Source organism: Lepidochelys olivacea (genome assembly GCF_965140295.1).
Source record: "Lepidochelys olivacea isolate rLepOli2 genome assembly, chromosome: 10".
Lineage (NCBI taxonomy): Eukaryota > Metazoa > Chordata > Testudines > Cheloniidae > Lepidochelys > Lepidochelys olivacea.
Window position 1 is genome coordinate 149,212 of NC_140420.1, and position 24,448 is coordinate 173,659.

Genomic DNA, 24,448 nt, shown 5'->3' on the forward strand with positions numbered 1-24,448 from the left:
GCAGGTTGCACAGAGGAGCCAAGAGGCCAATGAAGAAGCTTGGCAACATGTTACGTCCAGAAGAGGTAAGCGGAATGTCCGGGTTCCAGTAACACAGACACAGGTAACTAACCGCTTTCATGTTCTCTCCACAGGTATCGTTGCGGAGAGTGGACCAGATGATATGTCTGGGGCGAGAAAGCAGAAGGAGACTCTGCTGGTTGGAAGGCATGAGATGCGATGTCCTGAGGTTGGGGGTTCCACGACCACCACTCCCAAGAGGAGAAGGCAGGTGGTGGTGGTCGGGGACTCTCTCCTCCGGGGGACTGAGTCATCTATCTGCCGCCCTGACCGGGAAAACCGAGAAGTCTGCTGCTTGCCAGGGGCTAAGATTCGCGATGTGACGGAGAGACTGCCGAGACTCATCAAGCCCTCGGATCGCTACCCCTTCCTGCTTCTCCACGTGGGCACCAATGATACTGCCAAGAATGACCTTAAGCGGATCACTGCAGACTATGTGGCTCTAGGAAGAAGGATAAAGGAGTTGGAGGCGCAAGTGGTGTTCTCGTCCATCCTCCCCGTGGAAGGAAAAGGCCTGGGTAGGGACCGTCGAATCGTCGAAGTCAACGAATGGCTACGCATGTGGTGTCGGAGAGAAAGCTTTGGTTTCTTTGACCATGGGATGGTGTTCCATGAAGGAGGAGTGCTGGGCAGAGACGGGCTCCATCTTACGAAGAGAGGGAAGAGCATCTTTGCCAGCAGGCTGGCTAACCTAGTGAGGAGGGCTTTAAAACTAGGTTCACCGGGGGAAGGAGACCAAAGCCCTGAGGTAAGTGGGAAAGCGGGATACCGGGAGGAAGCACAGGCAGGAATGTCTGTGAGGGGAGGGCTCCTGCCTCATACTGGGAATGAGGGGCGATCAACAGGTTATCTCAAGTGCTTATATACAAATGCACAAAGCCTTGGAAACAAGCAGGGAGAACTGGAGGTCCTGGTGATGTCAAGGAACTATGACGTGATCGGAATAACAGAGACTTGGTGGGATAACTCACATGACTGGAGTACTGTCATGGATGGTTATAAACTGTTCAGGAAGGACAGGCAGGGCAGAAAAGGTGGGGGAGTAGCACTGTATGTAAGGGAGCAGTATGACTGCTCAGAGCTCCGGTACGAAACTGCAGAAAAACCTGAGTGTCTCTGGATTAAGTTTAGAAGTGTGTGCAACAAGAGTGATGTAGTGGTGGGAGTCTGCTATAGACCACCGGACCAGGGGGATGAGGTAGATGAGGCTTTCTTCCGGCAGCTCACGGAAGCTACTAGATCGCATGCCCTGATTCTCATGGGTGACTTTAATTTTCCTGATATCTGCTGGGAGAGCAATACAGCGGTGCATAGACAATCCAGGAAGTTTTTGGAAAGCGTAGGGGACAATTTCCTGGCGTAAGTGCTAGAGGAGCCAACTAGGGGGGGCGCTTTTCTTGACCTGCTGCTCACAAACCGGGTAGAATTAGTGGGGGAAGCAAAAGTGGATGGGAATCTGGGAGGCAGTGACCATGAGTTGGTTGAGTTCAGGATCCTGACGCAGGGAAGAAAGGTAAGCAGCAGGATACGGACCCTGGACTTCAGGAAAGCAGACTTCAACTCCCTCAGGGAACGGATGGCCAGGATCCCCTGGGGGACTAACTTGAAGGGGAAAGGAGTCCAGGAGAGCTGGCTGTATTTCAAGGAATCCCTGTTGAGGTTACAGGGACAAACCATCCCGATGAGTCGAAAGAATAGTAAATATGGCAGGCGACCAGCTTGGCTTAATGGTGAAATCCTAGCGGATCTTAAACATAAAAAAGAAGCTTACAAGAAGTGGAAGGTTGGACATATGACCAGGGAAGAGTATAAAAATATTGCTCGGGCATGTAGGAATGATATCAGGAGGGCCAAATCGCACCTGGAGCTGCAGCTAGCCAGAGATGTCAAGAGTAACAAGAAGGGTTTCTTCAGGTATGTTGGCAACAAGAAGAAAGCCAAGGAATGTGTGGGCCCCTTACTGAATGAGGGAGGCAACCTAGCGACAGAGGATGTGGAAAAAGCTAATGTACTCAATGCTTTTTTTGCCTCTGTTTTCACTAACAAGGTCAGCTCCCAGACTCCTGCGCTGGGCATCACAAAATGGGGAAGAGATGGCCAGCCCTCTGTGGAGATAGAGGTGGTTAGGGACTATTTAGAAAAGCTGGACGTGCACAAGTCCATGGGGCCGGACGAGTTGCATCCGAGAGTGCTGAAGGAATTGGCGGCTGTGATTGCAGAGCCATTGGCCATTATCTTTGAAAACTCGTGGCGAACAGGGGAAGTCACGGATGACTGGAAAAAGGCTAATGTAGTACCAATCTTTAAAAAAGGGAAGAAGAAGGATCCTGGGAACTACAGGCCAGTCAGCCTCACCTCAGTCCCTGGAAAAATCATGGAGCAGGTCCTCAAAGAATCAATCCTGAAGCACTTGCATGAGAGGAAAGTGATCTGGAACAGCCAGCATGGATTCACCAAGGGAAGGTCATGCCTGACTAATCTAATCGCCTTTTATGATGAGATTACTGGTTCTGTGGATGAAGGGAAAGCAGTGGATGTATTGTTTCTAGACTTTAGCAAAGCTTTTGACACGGTCTCCCACAGTATTCTTGTCAGCAAGTTAAGGAAGTATGGGCTGGATGAATGCACTATAAGGTGGGTAGAAAGCTGGCTAGATTGTCGGGCTCAACGGGTAGTGATCAATGGCTCCATGTCTAGTTGGCAGCCGGTATCAAGTGGAGTGCCCCAAGGGTCGGTCCTGGGGCCGGTTTTGTTCAATATCTTCATAAATGATCTGGAGGATGGTGTGGATTGCACTCTCAGCAAATTTGCGGATTATACTAAACAGGGAGGAGTGGTAGATACGCTGGAGGGGAGGGATAGGATACAGAAGGACCTAGACAAATTGGAGGATTAGGCCAAAAGAAATCTGATGAGGTTCAATAAGGATAAGTGCAGGGTCCTGCACTTAGGACGGAAGAACCCAATGCACAGCTACAGACTAGGGACCGAATGGCTAGGCAGCAGTTTTGCGGAAAAGGACCTAGGGGTGACAGTGGACGAGAAGCTGGATATGAGTCAGCAGTGTGCCCTTGTTGCCAAGAAGGCCAATGGCATTTTGGGATGTATAAGTAGGGGCATAGCGAGCAGATCGAGGGACGTGATCATTCCCCTCTATTCGACATTGGTGAGGCCTCATCTGGAGTACTGTGTCCAGTTTTGGGCCCCACACTTCAAGAAGGATGTGGATAAATTGGAGAGAGTCCAGCGAAGGGCAACAAAAATGATTGGGGGACTGGAACACATGAGTTATGAGGAGAAGCTGAGGGAGCTGGGATTGTTTAGCCTGCAGAAGAGAAGAATGAGGGGGGATTTGATAGCTGCTTTCAACTACCTGAAAGGGGGTTCCAAAGAGGATGGCTGTAGACTGTTCTCAATGGTAGCAGATGACAGAACGAGGAGTAATGGTCTCAAGTTGCAGTGGGGGAGGTTTAGATTGGATATTAGGAAAAACTTTTTCACTAAGAGGGTGGTGAAACACTGGAATGCATTACCTAGGGAGGTGGTAGAATCTCCTTCCTTAGAGGTTTTTAAGGTCAGGCTTGACAAAGCCCTGGCTGGGATGATTTAACTGGGAATTGGTCCTGCTTCGAGCAGGGGGTTGGACTAGATGACCTTCTGGGGTCCCTTCCAACCCTGATATTCTATGATTCTATGGCGTACTTAAAAACAACATTAATTTTCTCTAATGCTGCCTGCACTTTCTAGGCACTGAAGGCTTTGAACCAGCTCAGGTGAAAACTAGGACAATTTTACGAGAAAAGAAATAGTCCAATTATTATATCAGTCAATCAGTGATGAGAAAGAGACAAGGGAGGTGAGGTGATGTCTTTTATTGGACCGAATTCTGCTGGTGAAAGGGACAAATTTTCCAACTTCACTCAGCTCTTTGTTTTACTTTTTGTCCTCAAGGGCCAAAACCCACTCTCACTGAACTTAAGAGCAAGGAAACGAGCACATCGTTTGGAATTCTGTGTGGTTTTGCATACAAAAAATAGTTGCCTTAACAGTTTAACTGAGCGTCATGGGATGGCACAAGCTATCTTAAGCCTGTGCGCACTCTAAGAAAATAAAGGACAGTGGATATTCATTTTACATATTTTTAAATGCCAATCATAATACTGCTCTAGCTCAGAGGCGGATTAAGATTTATTGGGGCCCTGGGCACAAAGAAGAATTTTGGCCCCCATGGGCCCCACACCGCCCTCATCACAGGATCCAGTCCCCTGCTCCTTCCGTTCCTCCCCAAGATCCTACCCACTGGCCAGGCCGAAAGCTGGAGCTGGGCCGTAGTAAGAGCTGCCCAGGGAGCCCGGGCTGCTGTGGGGAGCCCTGGTCACCTCCACCTGTCCTGGACGGCACACCTGGGGGGGCATGGACACATGCCCAGTTCTGCCAAAAAGGGGTTAAGGGGAGTGAGTGATGGGACTTGGGCCAGCCCCGCGAGGGGGGGGGGGTGTGCAGCTCAGGCCAGCTCTGTGGAAGGTTGGAGGGCGGCTCGGGTCAGCTCTGTGGGGGGAGGGGAAGCGGCTCAGGTCAGCTCTGCACCTGGTGCAGGGGGGTGGGGAGGGGAGGAGGGCTCAGGCCAGCTCCACGTGGGAGGGAAGGAAGGAATATGGTCACCCTAATGGCCCGGGTCCGGTTTCCAGCCTGGATAGGGGGCAGAACCTCAGGGGAAAGAGGAGAGGCAGGGGGGCAGAGCTACAGATCCTGCACCAGTCCCCCCGCCCCACTTCTATACAGGTTCCGGCACTCCTGCAGGCCCCCAAATCCAGGATCAGCCGTGAAAAGCAAACGATGCAAAAGGATACAATCCTTCTTAGATTCACTTTAATGATCCTGCTGGACTTTATGGGAAATGTTCTGCATATGAGAAGCAAAGGTACAGTGCTCCACTCTTTTGGGAATGCAGTACATAGGGAAGACAGAGAACACCACTGCCCCCATCAATAGAGATATTTTCCTGTGCTGGTCTCACCAAGGGCTCTTCCCACACAGCCCAACAGAAGCAAGAGCATGAAACCAAACTGCATGAATTTTGCTTGCTTGCTGTGCTGGCACCCTAGGCACAATTTCAGCAGAGTGTCAGTAAAAAAAAACGGGTTCCAGAGCAGCAGCCGTGTTAGTCTGTACCCACAAACAGAACAGGAGGACTTGTGGCACCTTGAAAACGCAGACTATCCCTTGCAAAAATAAACCCATACATATATTGTTCCCCCTTTTTGACCCAAGCAGCTAGTCAAAGTTTGGGCCTTGGGGATGTTCCAGCTGGAAGCAGAAATTGATGCAGTCTGGTATTTTCTTTGAAGCAATCTTGTTTATTTAACATGGAATGTATGAAATCCTGGGTCTCTGAATGCAGAAGGAACCAAAAACAAAAGGAGCAGTTTCTTAGCTTACAGCCTATGAGCCTCTTTTGCCCACACCAGACCCAAAAGCTCTCCCTCTAGCTTTTTCCAGAGTCACACTGTGCTATTCTCCTTGGCTTTTTTGTCTCTGTTCTAAGTTTCCGTGTCATCTCTCCTCTCAAACACACATACACACCCCTCAGCCAAAAGCTTCCAGGCAGCTTACAGTTATGTTAATCGAAGGATGAGTTCACATCTATCAATCTGAATGGGGTTTTAAGTCAATCCATAACCAGGTTTCACCCAGCTCATAACAATGTCGTACAAATAAGCAACACTATGGTAATACATATGCAATGACCACGGACAGACACCATGGACGGTCATCAGCAGGGGTCAAACCCAAGGCACCCAGCAACAAAGGCAAATGCTTCTACCACTTGAGATAAAAGGAGCAGGTTCACAGCTGTCAGTAAGAAGTAGGCTCTTATCCTCACTTAATATTACATACACTAAACAAGAGCATTAAAATCAAATTACACAAACAAAGGAGTGACAATTGCTGCTGATCTTCCATTCCAAGTTTCCTGATCTATGGACAAAAATCTCTACTTTATTAGAAAAGTGTAATGTTTTGCTTAAACATAAGCCAATATGACATAGCTTTAAACAAGACCTGTATTTTATTTTATATGGCAGATATTAAACCATCACCTAACTATAAGGTTGCAATCTGATACACTAATTCTTACTTGCTATATTTTAGATAACACTAAGAAAAATGTTTCCCTGCTTACATTCTAATGACAATGGTCATTACAGGTTTCAGAGTAGCAGCCGTTTTAGTCTGTATTCGCAAAAAGAAAAGGAGTACTTGTGGCACCTTAGAGACTCACAAATTTATTTGAGCGTAAGCTTTCGTGAGCTACAGCTCACTTCATCAGATGCATTCAGTGGAAAATACAGTGGGGAGATTTATATACACAGAGAACATGAAACAATGGATGTTACCATACACACTGTAACGAGAGTGATCACTTAAGATGAGCTATTACCAGCAGGACAGTTGGGGGGGCGGGAACCTTTTGTAGTGATAATCAAGGTCGGCCATTTCCAGCAGTTGACATGAACATCTGAGAAACAGTTGGGGGTGGGGGAGGAATAAACATGGGGAAATAGTTTTACCTTGTGTAATGACCCATCCACTCCCACTGGTCTCTATTCAAGACTAAGTTAATTGTATCCAGTTTGCAAATTAATTCCAATTCAGCAGTCTCTCGTTGGAGACTGGTTTTGAAGTTTTTTTGTTGAAGAATTGTCACTTTGAGATCAGAAATCGAGTGACCAGAGAGATTGAAGTGTTCTCCCACTGGTTTTTGAATGTTATAATTCTTGACGTCTGATTTGTATCCATTTATTCTTTTACGTAGAGACTGTCCAGTTTGACCAATGTACATGGCAGAGGGGCATTGCTGGCACATGATGGCATCTATCACATTGGTACATGTGCAGATGAACGAGCCTGTGATAGTGTGGCTGATGTGATTAGGCCTTATGATGGTGTCCCCTGAATAGATATGTGGACACAGTTTGGCAACGGGCTTTGTTGCAAGGACAGGTTCCTGGGTTAGTGGTTGTGTGGTGTGGTGTGCGATTGCTGGTGAGTATTTGCTTCAGGTTGGGGGGCTGTCTGTAAGCAAGGACTGGCCTGTCTCACAGGATCTGTGAGAGTGATGGGTTGTCCTTCAGGATAGGTTATAGATCCTTGATGATACGTTGGAGAGGTTTTAGTTGGGGGCTGAAGGTGATGGCTAGTGGCGTTCTGTTATTTTCTTTGTTGGGCCTGTCCTGTAGTAGGTGACTTCTGGGTACTCTTCTGGATCTGTCAATCTGGAGCCCTGGAACCCCGACCTGGGGTATTCTATCTGCTACCCAAGATCCATAAACGTTGAAATCCTGGACGCCTCATCATCTCAGGCATTGGCACCCTGACAGCAGGATTGTCTGGCTATGCAGACTCCCTCCCCCCCACCCCCCACTGTTCCTCAGATGTTCCTGTCAACTGCTGGAAATGACCCACCTTGATTATCACTACAAAAAGGTTCCCCCCCCCCAACTCTCCTGCTGGTAATAGCTCATCTTAAGTGATCACTCTCGTTACAGTGTGTATGGTAACATCCATTGTTTCATGTTCTCTGTGTATATAAATCTCCCCACTGTATTTTCCACTGAATGCATCTGATGAAGTGAGCTGTAGCTCACGAAAGCTTATGCTCAAATAAATTTGTTAGTTTCTAAGGTGCCACAAGTACTCCTTTTCTTAATGGTTATTATGAGACTGTTCAAGGTGAATGCTCCTCAGAAAAAACAAGCTGATAAAAGAAGTGTTTGTTAATCAAAGCTGCTCTGTATGCAACATTTCTATATTATCAACCAAGCTGAAAAAAATGAAATTATACTAAATGCTAACTTTTAGTAATAATGAAAGCACTGTACTCTAAATCATAAGTTTTACTGGAGTTGACAGGTGTTTTTTTTTTAAACTTAAAAGCAACTGTTTTCAGCATTCTGATCATACACAAGGCAATTTAGACATTACACTTTCCATACAGTTTAGTACACATACTGTGAAACACAGACATGACCACTAAAGCTTAGCACACTAACTGCTACAGAAAGGGATGTGTCACCTCTAAGATTTCATATTCTAATAACTCACACAATATTATAACAAACATTTCAAAAAGAATTTTTCCTCTGAGCTGAAAGTAAGCAAAAGAAATTCCAGTCTAAAGTGCAATTTAAATTTAAAAAAAAAAGAAGTGTTTGAAGACAACAGCTTATAAACTGGTTTCAGAGTAACAGCCGTGCTAGCCTGTATCCGCAAAAAGAAAAAGAGTACTTCTGGCACCTTAGAGACTAACGAATTTATTTAAGCATAAGCTTTTGTGAGCTACAGCTTGAAAGCTTATGCTCAAATAAATTTGTTAGTCTCTAAGGTGCCACAAGTACTCCTTTAGCTTATAAACTATTCATCTTCAACTGTAACTACAGCATTACTAGCCTTCTGCTTCAAGAAGAGTTTACAACTGCTCAAAGCAAATATCAATTTAAACATGTTACAAAACAGTTCATATTTTAGGCAGAAGTGTAAAGCAAGGAGATGGTGCTTCCATTGAGCTCTGCGGTCAGGAATATTATTGCTCTATATACATGTTCACAGAGATGTTAATGCTGTACTAAATGGGAAGACTCAAAATTTCCCATTTCACGTGCACTACTATTCTTAAGTTTTTCCACATAATTTCTCAAGCAGTCAATAACATGGCAGTTTGTTGCAAATTAAAATGTGCTTGTATTTTCTTAAATTGTTCTGCTGCTTATTTTTGCACTCTAATAACTTAAAACATGTTAGACTTTGATCAGGCTGCATCTTTAATATGCCTGAAGAAATCTGATGTAGAAAGAACAGTAGGCACCTAGTTAGTGTCACGTGAACTATCATCTGCCTTTCCACTAAGTCTATTAAAAAGTGAAAAGTTTCTGATATAAACATGTTTCAGAGTAACAGCCGTGTTAGTCTGTATTCGCAAAATTTATTTGAGCATGAGCTTTCGTGAGCTATAGCTCACTTCATCCGATGAAGTGAGCTGTAGCTCACGCTCAAATAAATTGGTTAGTCTCTAAGGTGCCACAAGTACTCCTTTTCTTTTTGATATAAACATGGATACAGCTGCAGCTCTACATAAAAAAATCTGTCAATTTTTGTATTACACATTTAAATGTGCGTTTGCTTGATTATATATAATACAGATATAAAAAAACTCTTTAGATCTTCTAATGGACATTGAAAAAACAGAAGTATTTTATTAAAAACTATTTTCCACAGACGATGCCAAAAACTAGGCACCTAAATTCATACTATGCCTAAATATAGATTTTACGTGTCTAAAGTTAGGCATCTAAGTCAACACTTTTTTTCAGATTTAACTGTGTAAGTTACAGCTACATGCACATTTCAATATTGCATTGAAATACTGAGGTCCTCATTACATTCATTTTGATGTACAATCAACTTGGTTTCTCTATTTTAAAAAAGGAGAAAATTAAATGCAAAATTTTACATTAGACACTGTTGAAATATTAAAAACTTACAAAAACTCAGAAAATTCAACCTTATAACATAAGAACGGCCAGACCATTTCAGAACAATGGTCCAACTATCTCAGTACCCTGTCTATGACAGCACCCAGTGCCAGATGCTTCAGAGGGATGAGTAGAACAGGGCAATTTTGAGTGATCCAACCTGTCATCCAGTCCCAGCTTATGGCAGTTGGAAGTTTAGGGAAACCCAGAACATGTGGTTGCATCCCTGGCCATCTGGGCACATAGCCATTGACGGACCTATCCTCCATGAACTTATAAAAATCCTTTTTTGAAGCCAGATATACTTTTTGTCTTCACAACATCGCATGGTAATTATAGCTGTGACAGCAATCACAACAGGATTACAACATATATAAATATGTAAAAATTTTATACCACTTATTGTATCACAATTTATATTGGGTATAATCATTAATCATTTAGATACGCAAAAGTTAATTTGCTTCTCGTGGATCTTCCGATAGCCAATTAACAACTTCTACTGTAAGTTACTATTATTAAAGAAGTTAGTCAAAATCTCTTGCAGTAATTACCTAACTTTGTATTTAATAACATCATAAATGATGTAGGCGTTTCACAGGAAACACACAGAACATATGACCATGCCCCAAATTGATTACAATCCAACATGCAGAGCCTATATATATAGGATTTGTGACTCTGGCCCAAAGAGCTGACAATTAAATGCCCTTAGGACACAGTCCTGTAATCAGATCTTGCAGATGGACTCTTGTGGGGCCCCAGTAAAGTCAGTGATGCTCTTAAATCTTTAAATACTTAAATCTGATTGTAAACATGCATCTAATTTTAAGACTCATACACACATCAACAGGATCTGACTATCTGACCAACTTGATCAGTGAAAATAAAACTGACACCAGGAAGTGAAGGACACGGATTAAAAGATGTACAAGTACAAGGTTTGCTTAAACTATGCAATGTTACATCCTGATTGTTCAATTTTTTTTTAAACTGCGAGAAAACTTTTTCTATGTTTACTGAAACTATTCAAACACAAGCACTACTTAGACTACTTCATATATCATTAAATTAGATCACTGCATATCAAAAAGGGACACAGCAATATCAAAAGCTGTTTTTTTAAAATCAAATCAGAGATTATACTGTACACATAAATTTTTTTTTTTAAAATGAACAGCATATTTTCATAAATATAACATAAAATGAAACACAAACCATGTAGGATTTTACAAATTACATCAATGACAGCAGATACTTTGACCTTATTTTCAATATACACTAGTTGTCCATTTCTCCCAAAAACCTTCATATTTTTTTATACTCCTTCACATATGAAACTTTCTCCCTAAACAGATCGAAAAAGCCACTATACAGTCCTTCAAAACCCTCTTCAAGATCCATTTCTAACATGACACTTACAGTAAACCACTCAGTGATAATATCTTGGCAGGTGGACAGCAGGAGTTACTGATAATGGCTGGAATTTTCTGAAGAGGCCATTGAAGTTAGGTACACAAATCCCACTGAAAGTCAACTGCCATTTCAAGTTTATTTTGATTCAAGACCTGCTAATTGTTGCATATAAGGTATATATAACTACATGTTCCAGTCATTATTACTCTTGTTCTCCTTTGCCCATCCTCTGCATTCATCTATTACATCTTGCCATAATATGGGGCTAATCCTGAAAACACAAGTATGTGAGTAACTTAAATGCAAATTAATTTGCAGGATCAGCCCCTAGACTGCAGTATGGGTCTGTATAGCACCACAGGGCCATAATCTTGATTGGAACCTCTTGACAGTAGTGTAATGCATGTAATAGTACATTTTAATAGATATAAGTGATGACTAACAATTCATCAGATAAGTAAATGAAGTTTTTATTATGGACTGATTGATACATCCCTTCAACTGAATATAAAACTTACTTTTAGGCAAAGGAAAATCAAGAACCAGTTAAAAATGAGAAAAAGCACACACTGAAATGACCAAATAGTTATAAATCTAAAATAGTGTGAACATATTATTGGCAGAAATCATCACACCAAACATTGCAAACAGACAACCAAACTTTACAAAATTAAAACTCATTAATGAATGTATATATAATTTAGAAACTTTGATACATAAATCTCCACAGACATTATTTTACCAAGAATTAGATCCCAGAAAAAAGCCATCACCATCCAGAACTACTATTCCTGTTATTTCTAACAGAAACTTTAATAATTATAAGCATGTTCCTTATACAGTTTACATCTCAAAACCAATTCATATTCCTAAACTTTGCAACACAGGAGGGAAAGATATTACCTGCTGCATTGAAAACACACCTATAATATTTACAGTACATAAATTTTATGGCTAACTACAGCCAGAAAAGTAACTGAACTAACATTAACAGAAAAGCAACTTCTTACATATCAGATGTGCTTTAAAATAATCATTACACAAATACAGTCTTTAGGTCCTAATCCTTCATTAGGATTTGCTAGCACGGATTCCTATACCCCAAGTGGGACACTGCAAAACTGCAGAAGTCTGCACTAGGTGGCCCTAAACAGAACATATTTATAAAAGAGCATAACTATAAAAGAACAGTAGTGATGTTATGATGTGGGTCTATTATAGACCACCAAATGAGGAAGAGGAAGTGGGTGAGTCATTCTACAAGCAGGTAACAAGATTAGCTAACACACATGTGCTAGGATTAATGGGGGATTTTAACTTCTCTGATATCTGTTGGAAGACCATTACAACAAAACATAATATGTCCTGCAAATTCTTAGCTCGTGTAGGGGACTGAGGAAACAAGTAGGGGTCATCCATTTTGGATCTGGTTTTGACCAACACAGATGAATTAGTTGCGAATGCGAAGATGGTCAGGAACTTGGGAGGAAGTGATCATGATCTGATAGAATTCGAGATCCTATGAAAAGGAGGACATGAGAATAGCAAAACAAGGACAATGGGCTTCAGAAAGGCGGATTTCATCCACTCAAAGAAATAACATGCAAGGTCCCATGGAGAGACTAATTAGGTAGAAAAGGAGTTGAAGAGGGCTGACAGTTCCTAAAAGATGTAATACTAGAGGCTCAGCATCAAACTATTCCAATGCAGACGGAAGATAAGAAGAGCCACAGGAGGCCAATGTGACTGCAGGAGGAGCTTTTTAGCTATCTAAAAACCAAAAGGGAACCATGCAGGAAATAGGTAGGGTGACCAGACGTCCCAATAAATCGGGACTGTCCCAATATTTAGTTGTTTGTCCCGCATACCAATGCACGCCATTTGTCCCAGAGAGAGAGAGAGAGAGAGCGCGCGCGTGCCTGTGGCTGTCCCCCGATGTGTCCCAATATTTTGTTCTTGTCATCTGGTCACCCTAGAAATAGGAGGGACATGTCACCAAGGAAGAAGATATGGGAATAGCATGAGCATTTAGTGACAAAAATCAGGAAAGCCAAGGCAAAGAGTTACAGCTGGCAAGGAATGTTAGAGACAACAAGAAAGGGGTCTTCAAATATATCAGAAAAAAGAAAGATCAAGGGCAGTGTGAGTTCACTGCTCAATGAAGAAGGTGAGCTGGTAATGGAAGATGATAGGAAGGCAGAGCTGCTCAATGCCTACTTTGATTCAGTCTTCTCACAAAAAACATGTGACCGGACATCTAGCCAAGTTACCACAGACAATAAAGGGAAAGGGATGCAGATCGGGATAAATAAAGAACATGTCAGAGATCTTCTGACTAAATTGAATGAATTCAAACCAGTGGGGCCTGATGCTATTCACCCCAAGGTACTGAAAGAATTAGCTGAAGAAATCTCAGTGCCACTGATAATAGTATTTGCTAACCCATGAATGACAGGAGAGGTCCTGGAAGACAGGAGAAGGGCTAACGCAGGGGTCCCCAACGCGGTGCCTGTGGGTGCAATGGCACCCACTGGGGCAGTTGTGTGTGCCCACAGGACACCGCGCAGCCGAAATGCCGCCGCCAAGTGCGGCCGCTGGAGAACCACTGGCCGAAATGCCGCCGAGAAGCGTTGCCGTTTCTCGGCGGCATTTTGGCAGCGACACTTCTTTCAACTGCTGCTTCTTGGAGGCATTTCGGCAGCAGGGTGTTTGGTGCCCACCACAGTCTTGTGGGAATAGGAATGTGCTATTCCCACAGAAAGGTTGGGGACCACTGGGCTAACGTAATGCCCCTCTTTAAAAAGAGGGAAAAAGGAGGAGCCGGGGAACTGCAGACCAATCAGCCTGACTTTGATACCTGGGAAGTTACCAGAGCAATGGATAAAACATTCAATTTGCAAATACCTGGAGGATGAAGGGCTAATCAGTAGCAGCCCGCATGGATTTACTAAGAACAACTCATGTCAAACCAGCTTAATTTCCTTCTTGACAAGGTAACTGGTTTGGTGGATGTGGGGAATGCAGTGGACATAATATACCTGGACTTCAGCAACACTTCTGACACAGTCCCACATGACAGTCTCATAAGTAAGCTGCGGAAATACAGGCTTGATGGAACTAAGTGGATACATAAATAGTTAAACAACCACAAACAAAGAGTAACTATTAATGGAATTATGGCAGATTGGCAGGAGGTCTCAAGTGGAGTTCCACATAGATCTCTTCTGGGTCCGGTGTTGTTGAACATCTTTATTAATGACCCAGATGTAGAAATAGAGAGTATATTGATCAAATTTGAAGATGACACAAAGCTGGGAGGGAAGGGTTGCCAACACTTTGGAGGATAGATCTAAAATTCAGAGGATTCTTGATAAACTGGAGAACTGGGCTGTAGACAACAAAATGAAATTTAGCAAAGACAAATGTAAGGTGCTACACTTACGGAAGAAAAATCGAATGCACAAATACAGAATGGGGAATAACTGGCTTGGCAGCAGCACTGCTGTGAAGGATCTGGGAGTTGTGGTGGATCACAACCTCAACATGCATCAGCAATGCAATGCTGTTGCAAAAAAAGCAAATACGTTAGGTTGCATTAACAAAGGCATAGCATGCAAGTCATGGCAGATGATAATACCGCTCTACTCAGTGCTGATTAGGCCTCAGCTGAAGTACTGTGTCCAGCTTAGGTCACCAATGTATAGAAAGAATGTAGAGAAACTGGAAAGGATCCAGAGGCAAGTGACAAAGATTATCAAAGGGATGGAATGCAAGCTATATGACCAAAGGCTGAAGGAACTGGGTATGTTTAGTTTGAAAAAGAGGAGATTAAGTGGGGACATGATAGCAGTCTTCAAATACCTGAAAGGATGCCATAAAAAAAATGGAGAAAAGTTGATCTCTTGCATCATGGAGGGCAGGACGACGGGCAATCGGTTCAAACTACAACATAGCAGATTTAGATTAAATCTTGGGGGAAAAAACTTCCTAACTGTAAGAACAGTAGGATAATGAAACAGACTGCCTAGGGAGGTTGTGGAAACTCCTTCATTGGAGGCTTTCAAAAGGAGGTTGGATAGTCCTCTGTCTTGGATGATTTAGAAACAACAAAATCCCACACCTTGGCAAGGGCTTTGCAGCCCTTTCTAAACCTATAATTCTATGATTCTGTGCTCACCAAAAATCTGAGAAATTACTTAAAGTTAGAGGAAAAAGAACGAGGAGTACTTGTGGCACCTTAAAACTAACAAATATATTTGAGCAAATAAAAGTTAGAGGAAATCTCTCAAAACTAACTCCAGCAAGTTTTACCAGATATCAATTCTCTAACCAAAAGTACATCTCTGTACATAAAGTCACTGATAATATTGCAAATGTCAAATTGACTGGGGGGAAAAAAAAAAAAAAAAAGAACTTACTCATCTCCATCTGGACAGATTCCTGTGGTCTCATCATATTTTGTACAATAAACATCTGGACTGTAGTTAAAAGTCCCATCACGCCTTCGAATGGGTCTACGACGACGTTGATTTAGGAAATGCCAATGAAAACAGGTAAATGGTCTGTGCTGGGTACACTTGTGCTGCAAGAATAGGGGGCACTGCTCTGTCCTAAATTCCTTTAGATACCTAAAAAAATTAAACTGTGTTACAAGTTCATCTTATTGGAGGTACATTTATTACAGGATTAACAAGGAACTTGATAATTCGACATGCGCAGCCCATGAGAGAGTGTACAATTTTATCCTGTGTAAAATTATATTCTCTACATACATTTTACTGTTTAGCTACAAATTAAATGTGACCATTTTTAATTAAAAATGCATTACTACTGAAGTTCACAATGTAATTGCTGTATACTATGTTGCACAACTTAAATAATAATGTTTATATTAGGGCTGTCAAGCGGTTAAAAAAATTAATTGCACTGTTAAAAAATAATAGAATACCATTTATTTAAATACCTTGCAATGCTAGTGACAAAAGTGCCAAGCAAATGCCGGTTCTCACTTTCTGTTGACATTGTAAATAAGAAGAGGGCCGAATCCTAACCCTAAACAAACTTGTTTGTCTTAGTGATTGGCTGAATAAGAAGTAGGACTGAGTGGACTTGTAGGCTCTGAAGTTTTACATTGTTTTGTTTTTGAGTGCAGTTATGTAACAAAAAAAATCTTCATTTGTAAGTTTCACTTTCACAACACAGATTGCACTACAGTACTTGTATGAGGTGAATTGAAAAATACTATTTCTTTTGTTTCTCTTTCACAGTGCAAATATTTGTAATCAAGAATAATATACACTTTGATTTCAATTACAACACAGAATACAATATATTCTGTAGAAAAACATCCAAAATATTTAATACATTTCAATTGGTATTCTATTGTTTAAAAAAATTAATCGTGATTAATTGCATTGTTAAACACTATTAAAGTTTTGAGTTAATCGTGTGAGTTAACCGTGATTAATCGACAGCCCTAATTTATATCAAATACTACAGTCAAAAATCATATCTACAGGATTTACAAATTAGATTTCCCTAAGTGACAATCATACAGCAGTTCCAAGCACTTCAAAACAAGTTACTTGAACATGAATTCAGACTCCCTCCTATTATATTAGATAATCCTACTAGAGCTGCTTTTTCAAATAACCACATTTTGTTTTGTATTAGAAATGCCTCTTAACTCCAATAACTCCACACCACAGACTCACATTGCATAGAAGCCTATCCTGGGAACACTAACATGAGAGATGGGGGGCGGATTGCAATTCCCTTCACACTGGTACAGTAGTCTACAGGATGCCCGTGTAGGAGAGGGAAGGTGGGTAGAAGTGAACAGGAACAATGCAGGAAATGAAGAAGAGGGAGTTTATCCCAGGGACAAGAAAGAGCAGGGATGATGGAAAAGAACACAAAAGTTACTAGGGAAGGTACCCAATGAAGTGAGCTGTAGCTTACGAAAGCTCATGCTCAAATAAATTGGTTAGTCTCTAAGGTGCCACTAGTCCTCCTTTTCTTTTTAGGGAAGGTACTGGAAGTTTGGAGGATCTTGGTTATTGGAGATTGTTACTGCACAAACTATTGACATCTGGGGGTTATGTGATGCTTTTGGCAGGTTGTATGAAGTTACTTGCAGTTATTTCACTGTTTACCTCGGAAATCCCCAGTAATCTAGAGGCTGGGGGTAATTCAGTTATTGGGGATGTGCTTTGGGGATGTTTATGGGGGGTGTCCGGGTTATCTAGGAGCTTCTGGGATACAGTCACAGACTATGTTTCTTATGTTTGTTTAGGGGTAGTTTAGGTTACTGGGGGTATAAGACTGTCGAGGAACGAAGAGATGGTTATGAAGTCTTTAAGGGTGTCTCAAGGGTTATGAGTGTCTTGGGTGCATGGTGGTGTTTATTTAGGGGATGATAGGAGGCCACGGGAGCGGTTTAAGGAGGATTAGGAGCTGTGGAAGCATTGGGGGTGCTGGGGGCGACTTGGAGGGTGGGGAGGCCCGTAGGGCGGTGTTTCAGGAACATTAGAGGGCTGTACGGTGGGTTAGGGGCGCCCGGGCACTGTTTCGGGGACGGCGAGGCCGCCGGGCGGGTTAGGGGCGCCCGGGCACTGTTTCGGGGACGGCGAGGCCGCCGGGCGAGTTAGGGGCTCTCGGGCCGGGTTCCGGGGCCGGCGGGCGAGTTAGGGGCTCTCGGGCCGGGTTCCGGCGCCGGCGGGCGAGTTAGGGGCTCTCGGGCCGGGTTCCGGCGCCGGCGGGCGAGTTAGGGGCTCTCGGGCCGGGCTCCGGGGCCGGCGGGCGAGTTAGGGGCTCTCGGGCCGGGCTCCGGGGCCGGCGGGCGAGTTAGGGGCTCTCGGGCCGGGTTCCGGCGCCGGAGGGCGAGTTAGGGGCTCTCGGGCCGGGTTCCGGCGCCGGAGGGCAGCAGGCTCTCACAGCCCCTTCCCGGCCGCCGCCCGAGACCCGCTGCCGAAGCAAGAGGCCGCTGGACCCAGGCTGGGTGCGAAACCAAGCCCGTCACCGGAGGGCCTAGGACGCCGCCCGGCGCTGGGCCAGGGCGAGGGCGGGAAGGGTGGCTCCAGGGCCCGATACCTACGTATAGTGCGTCGGCTGCTCGGTCTGCGGGGACCCACCGGAGCCGCCACCTCGAGAAGCCGCTTTCGAAACCGACGGCATCTTCCTCCGCGGTAGCCACAGCGCAGGCGCCGGCCAGGCCAGGGCCACCTCCCGCCGCCCCGCCCGGCGCGAAGCCAGCCTCGTCCCCCGCTGGGCCGGGGGATAAACCCCACCCGGGCGGGCGGGCGTGCGGGGGAGTCTGGGACGGGAGGAGCTGATCCCACGGCCGACAGGTATTGCGGGAGCTACTCAACTCATGCCTCCCCCGCCGCTAAACTGTTCACAGCGCAGGGGGGCCGCGGCCCAGGGCTGCGTTCACTCTGCAGCTTGGAAACCTCTGGGACGCTGGAAAAAAAGAGGGTTTGTGGGCCTGAGATTGCAGGGGGCCGGGGCCACCCCTAGCCGCGCCGCGATGCCACTCAAGCAATCACTACCGCCTACGCCTCAAGGGTTCCTTGCTCACTGGGATGACCGAGCAGCAGACTCAGGTAAGGCACAGAAATGAAACTCCCTTCACTGTAACGGCACGCTGCTTGAAATGAGGCCTTCCAAAACCGTCTCCATACGTTACTCACAACACCTTAGATCCGCCCTACCGCTGCCGGCTTTGCTCCCTGGCCCCCGCCTAGGGACTGAAAGAGTCACGTGCCTTTCCTAGATGTTGGCAAAAGAAGAGGTGGACGGGGGAAGCATTTTGTTTTTAAATGTGATCTTCTTTGACAGCGATACCCTGAAATATGCTTTTCTGTATGTATTTCAGAGTTTTAACCTTTAATGGTGGTTCTGTTGTAATCTTATTATAATACTATTACTCTTTAAAGACGGTACAGGTTAAATATTCTCCTCCTGGATGCTGCTGCAGTACTAAGTTCCTCCCCCTGGCCCATAACCTCATCCCTAATGCTGATCCTATAACTACAGTCACAGACAGGGTCAAATACTCAGTCCATCTGTCAGTTGTAAGACTTCTTTCCCACAGACTGCCTCAAGGCTTCAACTGAGGATACCCATAAATCCACCACTTGCTAACCATTTAGCAAGAAGGCTCATCTCATTCTGCAGTATTAACCCAATTTTACTATTTGAGAATAAGTTTGTCTGCCCAGGGAACCACTGGTCTAGTGAATGAGGCATAAACCAAGTACTAAGGGACCAAGATTCTACTTCTGATTCCCAAACTCATAAATGTCACAGCTCTAAGCCTCAGTTTTATCACCTATAAAACAGAAATAATATTTCAGGAGGTCTTGTAAAGCACTCTGATAATATACAAGATTAAGGCAAGGCAGAGAAAGATGTAGAAATAATCTCCTAGGCTTGTAGTTATTCTTGTAAGTTATATGGGAGGTACCAACACCAGTTCGTAGTTAATTTATATTTAAAGGAGCTCAGTGGCTTAGGCATTTTACTACACAGCTAAACACATTAAGAGTATGTTTTAAGATTCTTTTAAATAGCACTGCACTTTTCTACTATGCACAAGTGTACCACATCTTCAGATGTTTGTAACTTCAGCGCTAGCTTCCCACATACTGTATATCACAGTATATGTGTAAAATTTAAGAGTCACCACTTGGAAAGGTAAATAATTCTATGACACTGAGAAGTGGTTTAAACAAAAAAACACATACAGCTGCTGGGTTATACTCAAACTTTATAGGGTCTTATCTACCACCCATCATGAAATTAAAGAGGTATGTATATAAGATTTAGTTTTCAGAGTAACAGCCGTGTTAGTCTGTCTTTGCAAAAAGAAAAGGAGTACTTGTGGCACCTTAGAGACTAACCAATTTATTTGAGCATGAGCTTTCGTGAGCTACAGCTCACTTCATGCTCAAATAAATTGGTTAGTCTCTAAGGTGCCACAAGTACTCCTTTTCTTTTTGCAAAGATTTAGTTTGTTCTTCAGTCCAGTCAGCACTGGACTTTTTTTAAAAACCACACACATAAGAAGGGGTGATAGGTGGAGAAAAATAAGGGAATTTTGAGGAAGACTAAATGAATTTTGCATTTGATTCTAAAGGCAGTGAAGTTCATGACCACCCTGTCACCTCCTTCAGAACATTCCCTTAAATACCTCATTTGTTTCATTGCTATCAGTCTTTGTTATAACTGTTAAACCAATTTAATTGGGATTCAAAAAACTGGACTTGAGAAATTTACCAGACACCTTTTAGCCATGGGAGATTATGACAGACTAGGGAGGGGGCAACAGCAAGATTCCACAGAAAACATAACTTTGGTTTCAGAGTAACAGCCGTGTTAGTCTGTATTCGCAAAAAGGAGTACTTGTGGCACCTTAGAGACTAACCAATTTATTTGAGCATAAGCTTTCGTGAGCTACAGCTCACTTCATCGGATGCATACCGTGGAAACTGCAGCAGACTTTATATATACACAGAGAATATGAAACAATACCTCCTCCCACCCCACTGTCCTGCTGGTAATAGCTTATCTAAAGTGATCATCAGGTGGGCCATTTCCAGCACAAATCCAGGTTTTCTCACCCTCCACCCCCCCACACAAATTCACTCTCCTGCTGGTGATAGCCCATCCAAAGTGACAACTCTTTACACAATGTGCATGACAATCAAGTTGGGCTATTTCCTGCACAAATCCAGGTTCTCACATCCCCCCCACCCACATACACACACAAACTCACTCTCCTGCTGGTAATAGCTCATAATTTCAGAGTAACAGCCGTGTTAGTCTGTATTCGCAAAAAGAAAAGGAGTACTTGAGCTATTACCAGCAGGAGAGTTTTGAACCAGCAGGAGAGAGGATTGTTTTTTTGCCTTCATGAATGAACTGTTCAGTTACATCTACTGCAAAAGGATCTTTTCTACTGATGACAGAGAAAGTCCATCTCAACCATAGAGCTATGTTTAGTTCTGTAGTGTAGAAAACAGATTTATTAAACTCTTACTGACAGTGCATTAAAAGAGTTGTATGGAAGTCACTTCCACATGACCTAACACAGTAGTAGAGTACAGAATATGAAGTTAACATTCAGCTTGATCGTAATAATGCATATACATATATAGCTATCTTCACCATGCTTTACAAAGTAATTTGTTATCCAAGTGTCATTGTCACCTTTGGCTTAATGTTTTTGTATCCTAACTTTGATATTGTAATACATTCAAAATCTTAAAAGTCAGATGATGGGGGACAGTATCAGTACAGCTGTGTTCACATATTCAACCTTCTAATTGCACCTATGCACAACTTAAGAGTCCACTTGATTATCTCTGTTGCCATGAGTTATATGAGGATTACCAAGAATTACCACTGAGGACGAGGAGTCAGGCTTGCAGAATAAAGACGGTGATGTGTGGGGAAAACAAGAGTTTCCGGGCAATTCAATGCAGCATCAGATCACCTGGAATACAAGCCGTTTCCTAGGGGGCCTGCTATCACAGCTACCCTCCCGCAGGTGGGCATTTTTCCTGTTGGGATGGTGGCAGCATTTTGTTTTCTGGGGTCTCATCTAACAAGCCTGGCAGCTGCTCATGGAAAACGGCTCCCAGTTGCTTGTCGACTTCTGCCTCCTCCCTAAAAACGCACCAGAGCAGCAGCCCTATCCCTAGCAAGCTGACCGGCAGCACTTTCACCCAGGGTCTTCGATAGTCACTTCCCATGGACCTGTCCACAGACCAGACCCGCGGGCTGGCTTTGCTGGTGGAGAAGGGGATGGGCCTAGAGCTCTCAGACTCCGCTACATCCTCGGGCCCCGGTTGCCGACTGAGACGTCGCACTGGACAGAAGGGACCAGAGAGCGGGCGCGGCCTGGAAGGAGAAAAGGAAGGAGAAACGCGACGTAAAGCGAGTCACAGGCCCGTCTCCTCCACGGGCGGGATCCGACCCCCGCCCCAGGAAAGCCCCACACGGAGCAAGCCCGCGCCACCGCTCACCGCCAGCGCCACAGGACCGCGCGGCTCATCGCGTTCCACCACCACGCGTCACGTCCGGCGCAGTGTGACACACTTCCGGTCTACGGAGCGGAACTGGCGCGTCGGCCGAGAGACTAACGCAAGATCCCCAAACCTCCCTACGCCGTGGCGCCTTCCGGTGAAGTGTCGGAATTAGCGACCTTGCTACGACTGAGCATGCGCGCGTGTCCGAGCATGCTCCGTAATATCTTCTGAAGCCGCTCTCCTCCGTTGACTACGTCACTCGGAAGGTCCACGCTGCTGGCGGGGGGGTCGGGACGGCCACGGGCCGTGTGTGCAGGGGCCTCGGAGCGGGCAGAGGCGATAACACTGGAGATGGGGTGAGCCGTCCGCAGTGGGGCGGAGGGGCAGGAGGCTCGTGCTCCGAGCTGCGGGGGGCTTTCCGCGCCCTTCCCGGGGGCCTTAGGGGCGCAGTGTACCCAATGCCCGGAACCCAGAGCCATTTAGGCTCCTAATTTTCATTTATTTAAGATCCATGGAAACGATCCTGCTGCACCCCGCCCCCATTCTTCGGCTGGTTTGCTGACTCCTCATTAGCTTCTCCAGGGTGAGCTAGGCTACCCTGTGCTAACCTCAGGAGGGTGGACACTGGCGGCAGGGCGAGTGGAGAGGCTCTAGCTTGGGTCCTGTGAAAAACCAGAGATGGTATCGGGCTATATAGTAACCTGCCATAGAATCTGGAATGGACACTGCTGCCACATGGGCATTGGGAATCAAACGCCAGACACATTCCCGCTATCCATCCCAAGTGATGGCTGTTAGCCTATTGGTGATCTCCTTTTTACACTTTGGCAACACATGCAAACCTTGTTCTACCTATAAGCTCTTACTGAATTGAGTATAGAAGGAGCTAAGCATTTTTTCCTCTCAGGCTTTTACCCCATTAATGTGTTCGTTTATATTGTAGTAGTGATGAATTTACTCATTGCATAAGGGTTTCTGGTAAATGTGTGTCACTGATACTACCTTCTTTCTCTGGTCTCTCTACAGCTGGGCAGAATTGGCATAGACTAAGATAAGATGTTTCCAAAAGCACCAAGGTCTCTGCGTAATCCTTGAAGGCTCCTTATGCGTTTCCTGAGCATGCTACCCAGTATGGGGGTTTCTTTGCATGTTCCTTGATGAAGAGCTCATTGGACAGAACTGCTGGTCCAGTATTGCCACAGTTGATTCCAGCTGTACGTTCAGCACAAACCAAAGTGAGGCTTGCAGTCTGATGGCTTCACAGTGCTGTTTGTATACAACCTGACATGAAAGTCTGGATCCGATTAAAATATCTCTCTTGCCTCCTTCCATTGGGTTTCAAACAGAGCAAGCTTATTTATTCTCAAGGCATGCTGACAAGCTTATCTTTTTACCCAGGTTTACGGAGACTGGGAGTGAGATAAGCATGTATCTTGGAACATGGTTTGAGAGTAGCGCCAGGGCTAGGTGTGTGTTTTTAGGGAGTTCTCTGCGTTTATAATAAAACATGCTTTTCCATCAGAGGAGAGGATGTGAGAACAAACAGCCTATCACAGATGTGCAGTCACATTGCTTAATGCACTACTCCAAAGCACTCAAATGCTGCCATGGTTAGCTGGGTATAAAAACTTACATATATTCCATATATCTTTAAAATTATATTAAGGGTGCCCATTTAGATAGAGAATAGGTTATGGGGTGTTTTCTGGCTTGTATATACAAATAATGATGGAAATCTGATTCATGCAAATGTGTACTTTGATTAAATAGTCTTGAGCAGAAAACTGTCATGTGAGATGTGGCTGACACTAGTTCCAGGTATATCATTTGAACTAGGTACATGATTAGTGCCTGGTAAATTCATTATCTTCCTGGAAAGTAGATACCTCAAGCATATTATCCAGCAATGCACATGCACAACGAGCTCATGACTTGCTCCTATTAATACCAATACAACAAAATCCATAGGGCTGGGGTCCTTATTGTCCTGGGCCTTGTACAAAGATGCAGTAAAAGACAGGCAAGGCCCCCAAAGAGTTTACAACTAATTCAAGATGCATGCCTCTCCCATCTCCTTCTTACAACAGTAATGGTGGAGGATTTCAAGAGTAATAGAAATGCATAATAGACTATGCATAATTGGCACGTTTCAATTAGTCACCTCCTCCCGTGAGTATATTAGCATTAGGTCACTGATAAAATTCTACTAGAATTCTTAGAGGGGGTCAACGAATGTGGACAAGGGTGATCCAGTGGATACAGCATATGGGGACTTTCGCAAAGCCTTTTAAAGATCCCTCACCAAAGGCTCTTAAACAAAGCAAGCAGTCATGGGATAAGAGGGAAAGTCTTGTCATGGATCAGTAACTGCTTAAAACACAGGAAACAAAGGGTAGGAATGGTCTA

General features: G+C 44.3%; 1 protein-coding gene and 1 long non-coding RNA gene across 4 annotated transcripts in view; one reads left to right on the forward strand and one right to left on the reverse strand.

Moving 5' to 3' along the window:
- Positions 1-18,233, reverse strand: part of UNKL (unk like zinc finger) — a 142,354-nt gene extending 124,121 nt beyond the window's left edge. For all 3 annotated transcript variants that reach the window (XM_084641270.1, XM_084641271.1, XM_084641269.1), the window contains exons 1-2: positions 18,106-18,233; positions 15,428-15,637 (exon numbers count right to left, since the gene is read on the reverse strand). In XM_084641270.1, coding sequence (XP_084497396.1) covers positions 15,428-15,637; positions 18,106-18,185 — 290 coding nt within the window. In that variant the 5' untranslated portion in view covers positions 18,186-18,233. The remainder of the gene's footprint in view (positions 1-15,427; positions 15,638-18,105) is intronic.
- A 26-nt stretch (positions 18,234-18,259) lies between these two features.
- On the forward strand, positions 18,260-23,371 carry LOC311527366. The gene is made up of 2 exons (XR_014713321.1): positions 18,260-18,613; positions 23,069-23,371. It is a non-coding gene; the product is annotated as an uncharacterized lncRNA (long non-coding RNA).
- The last annotated feature ends 1,077 nt before the right edge of the window (positions 23,372-24,448 follow it).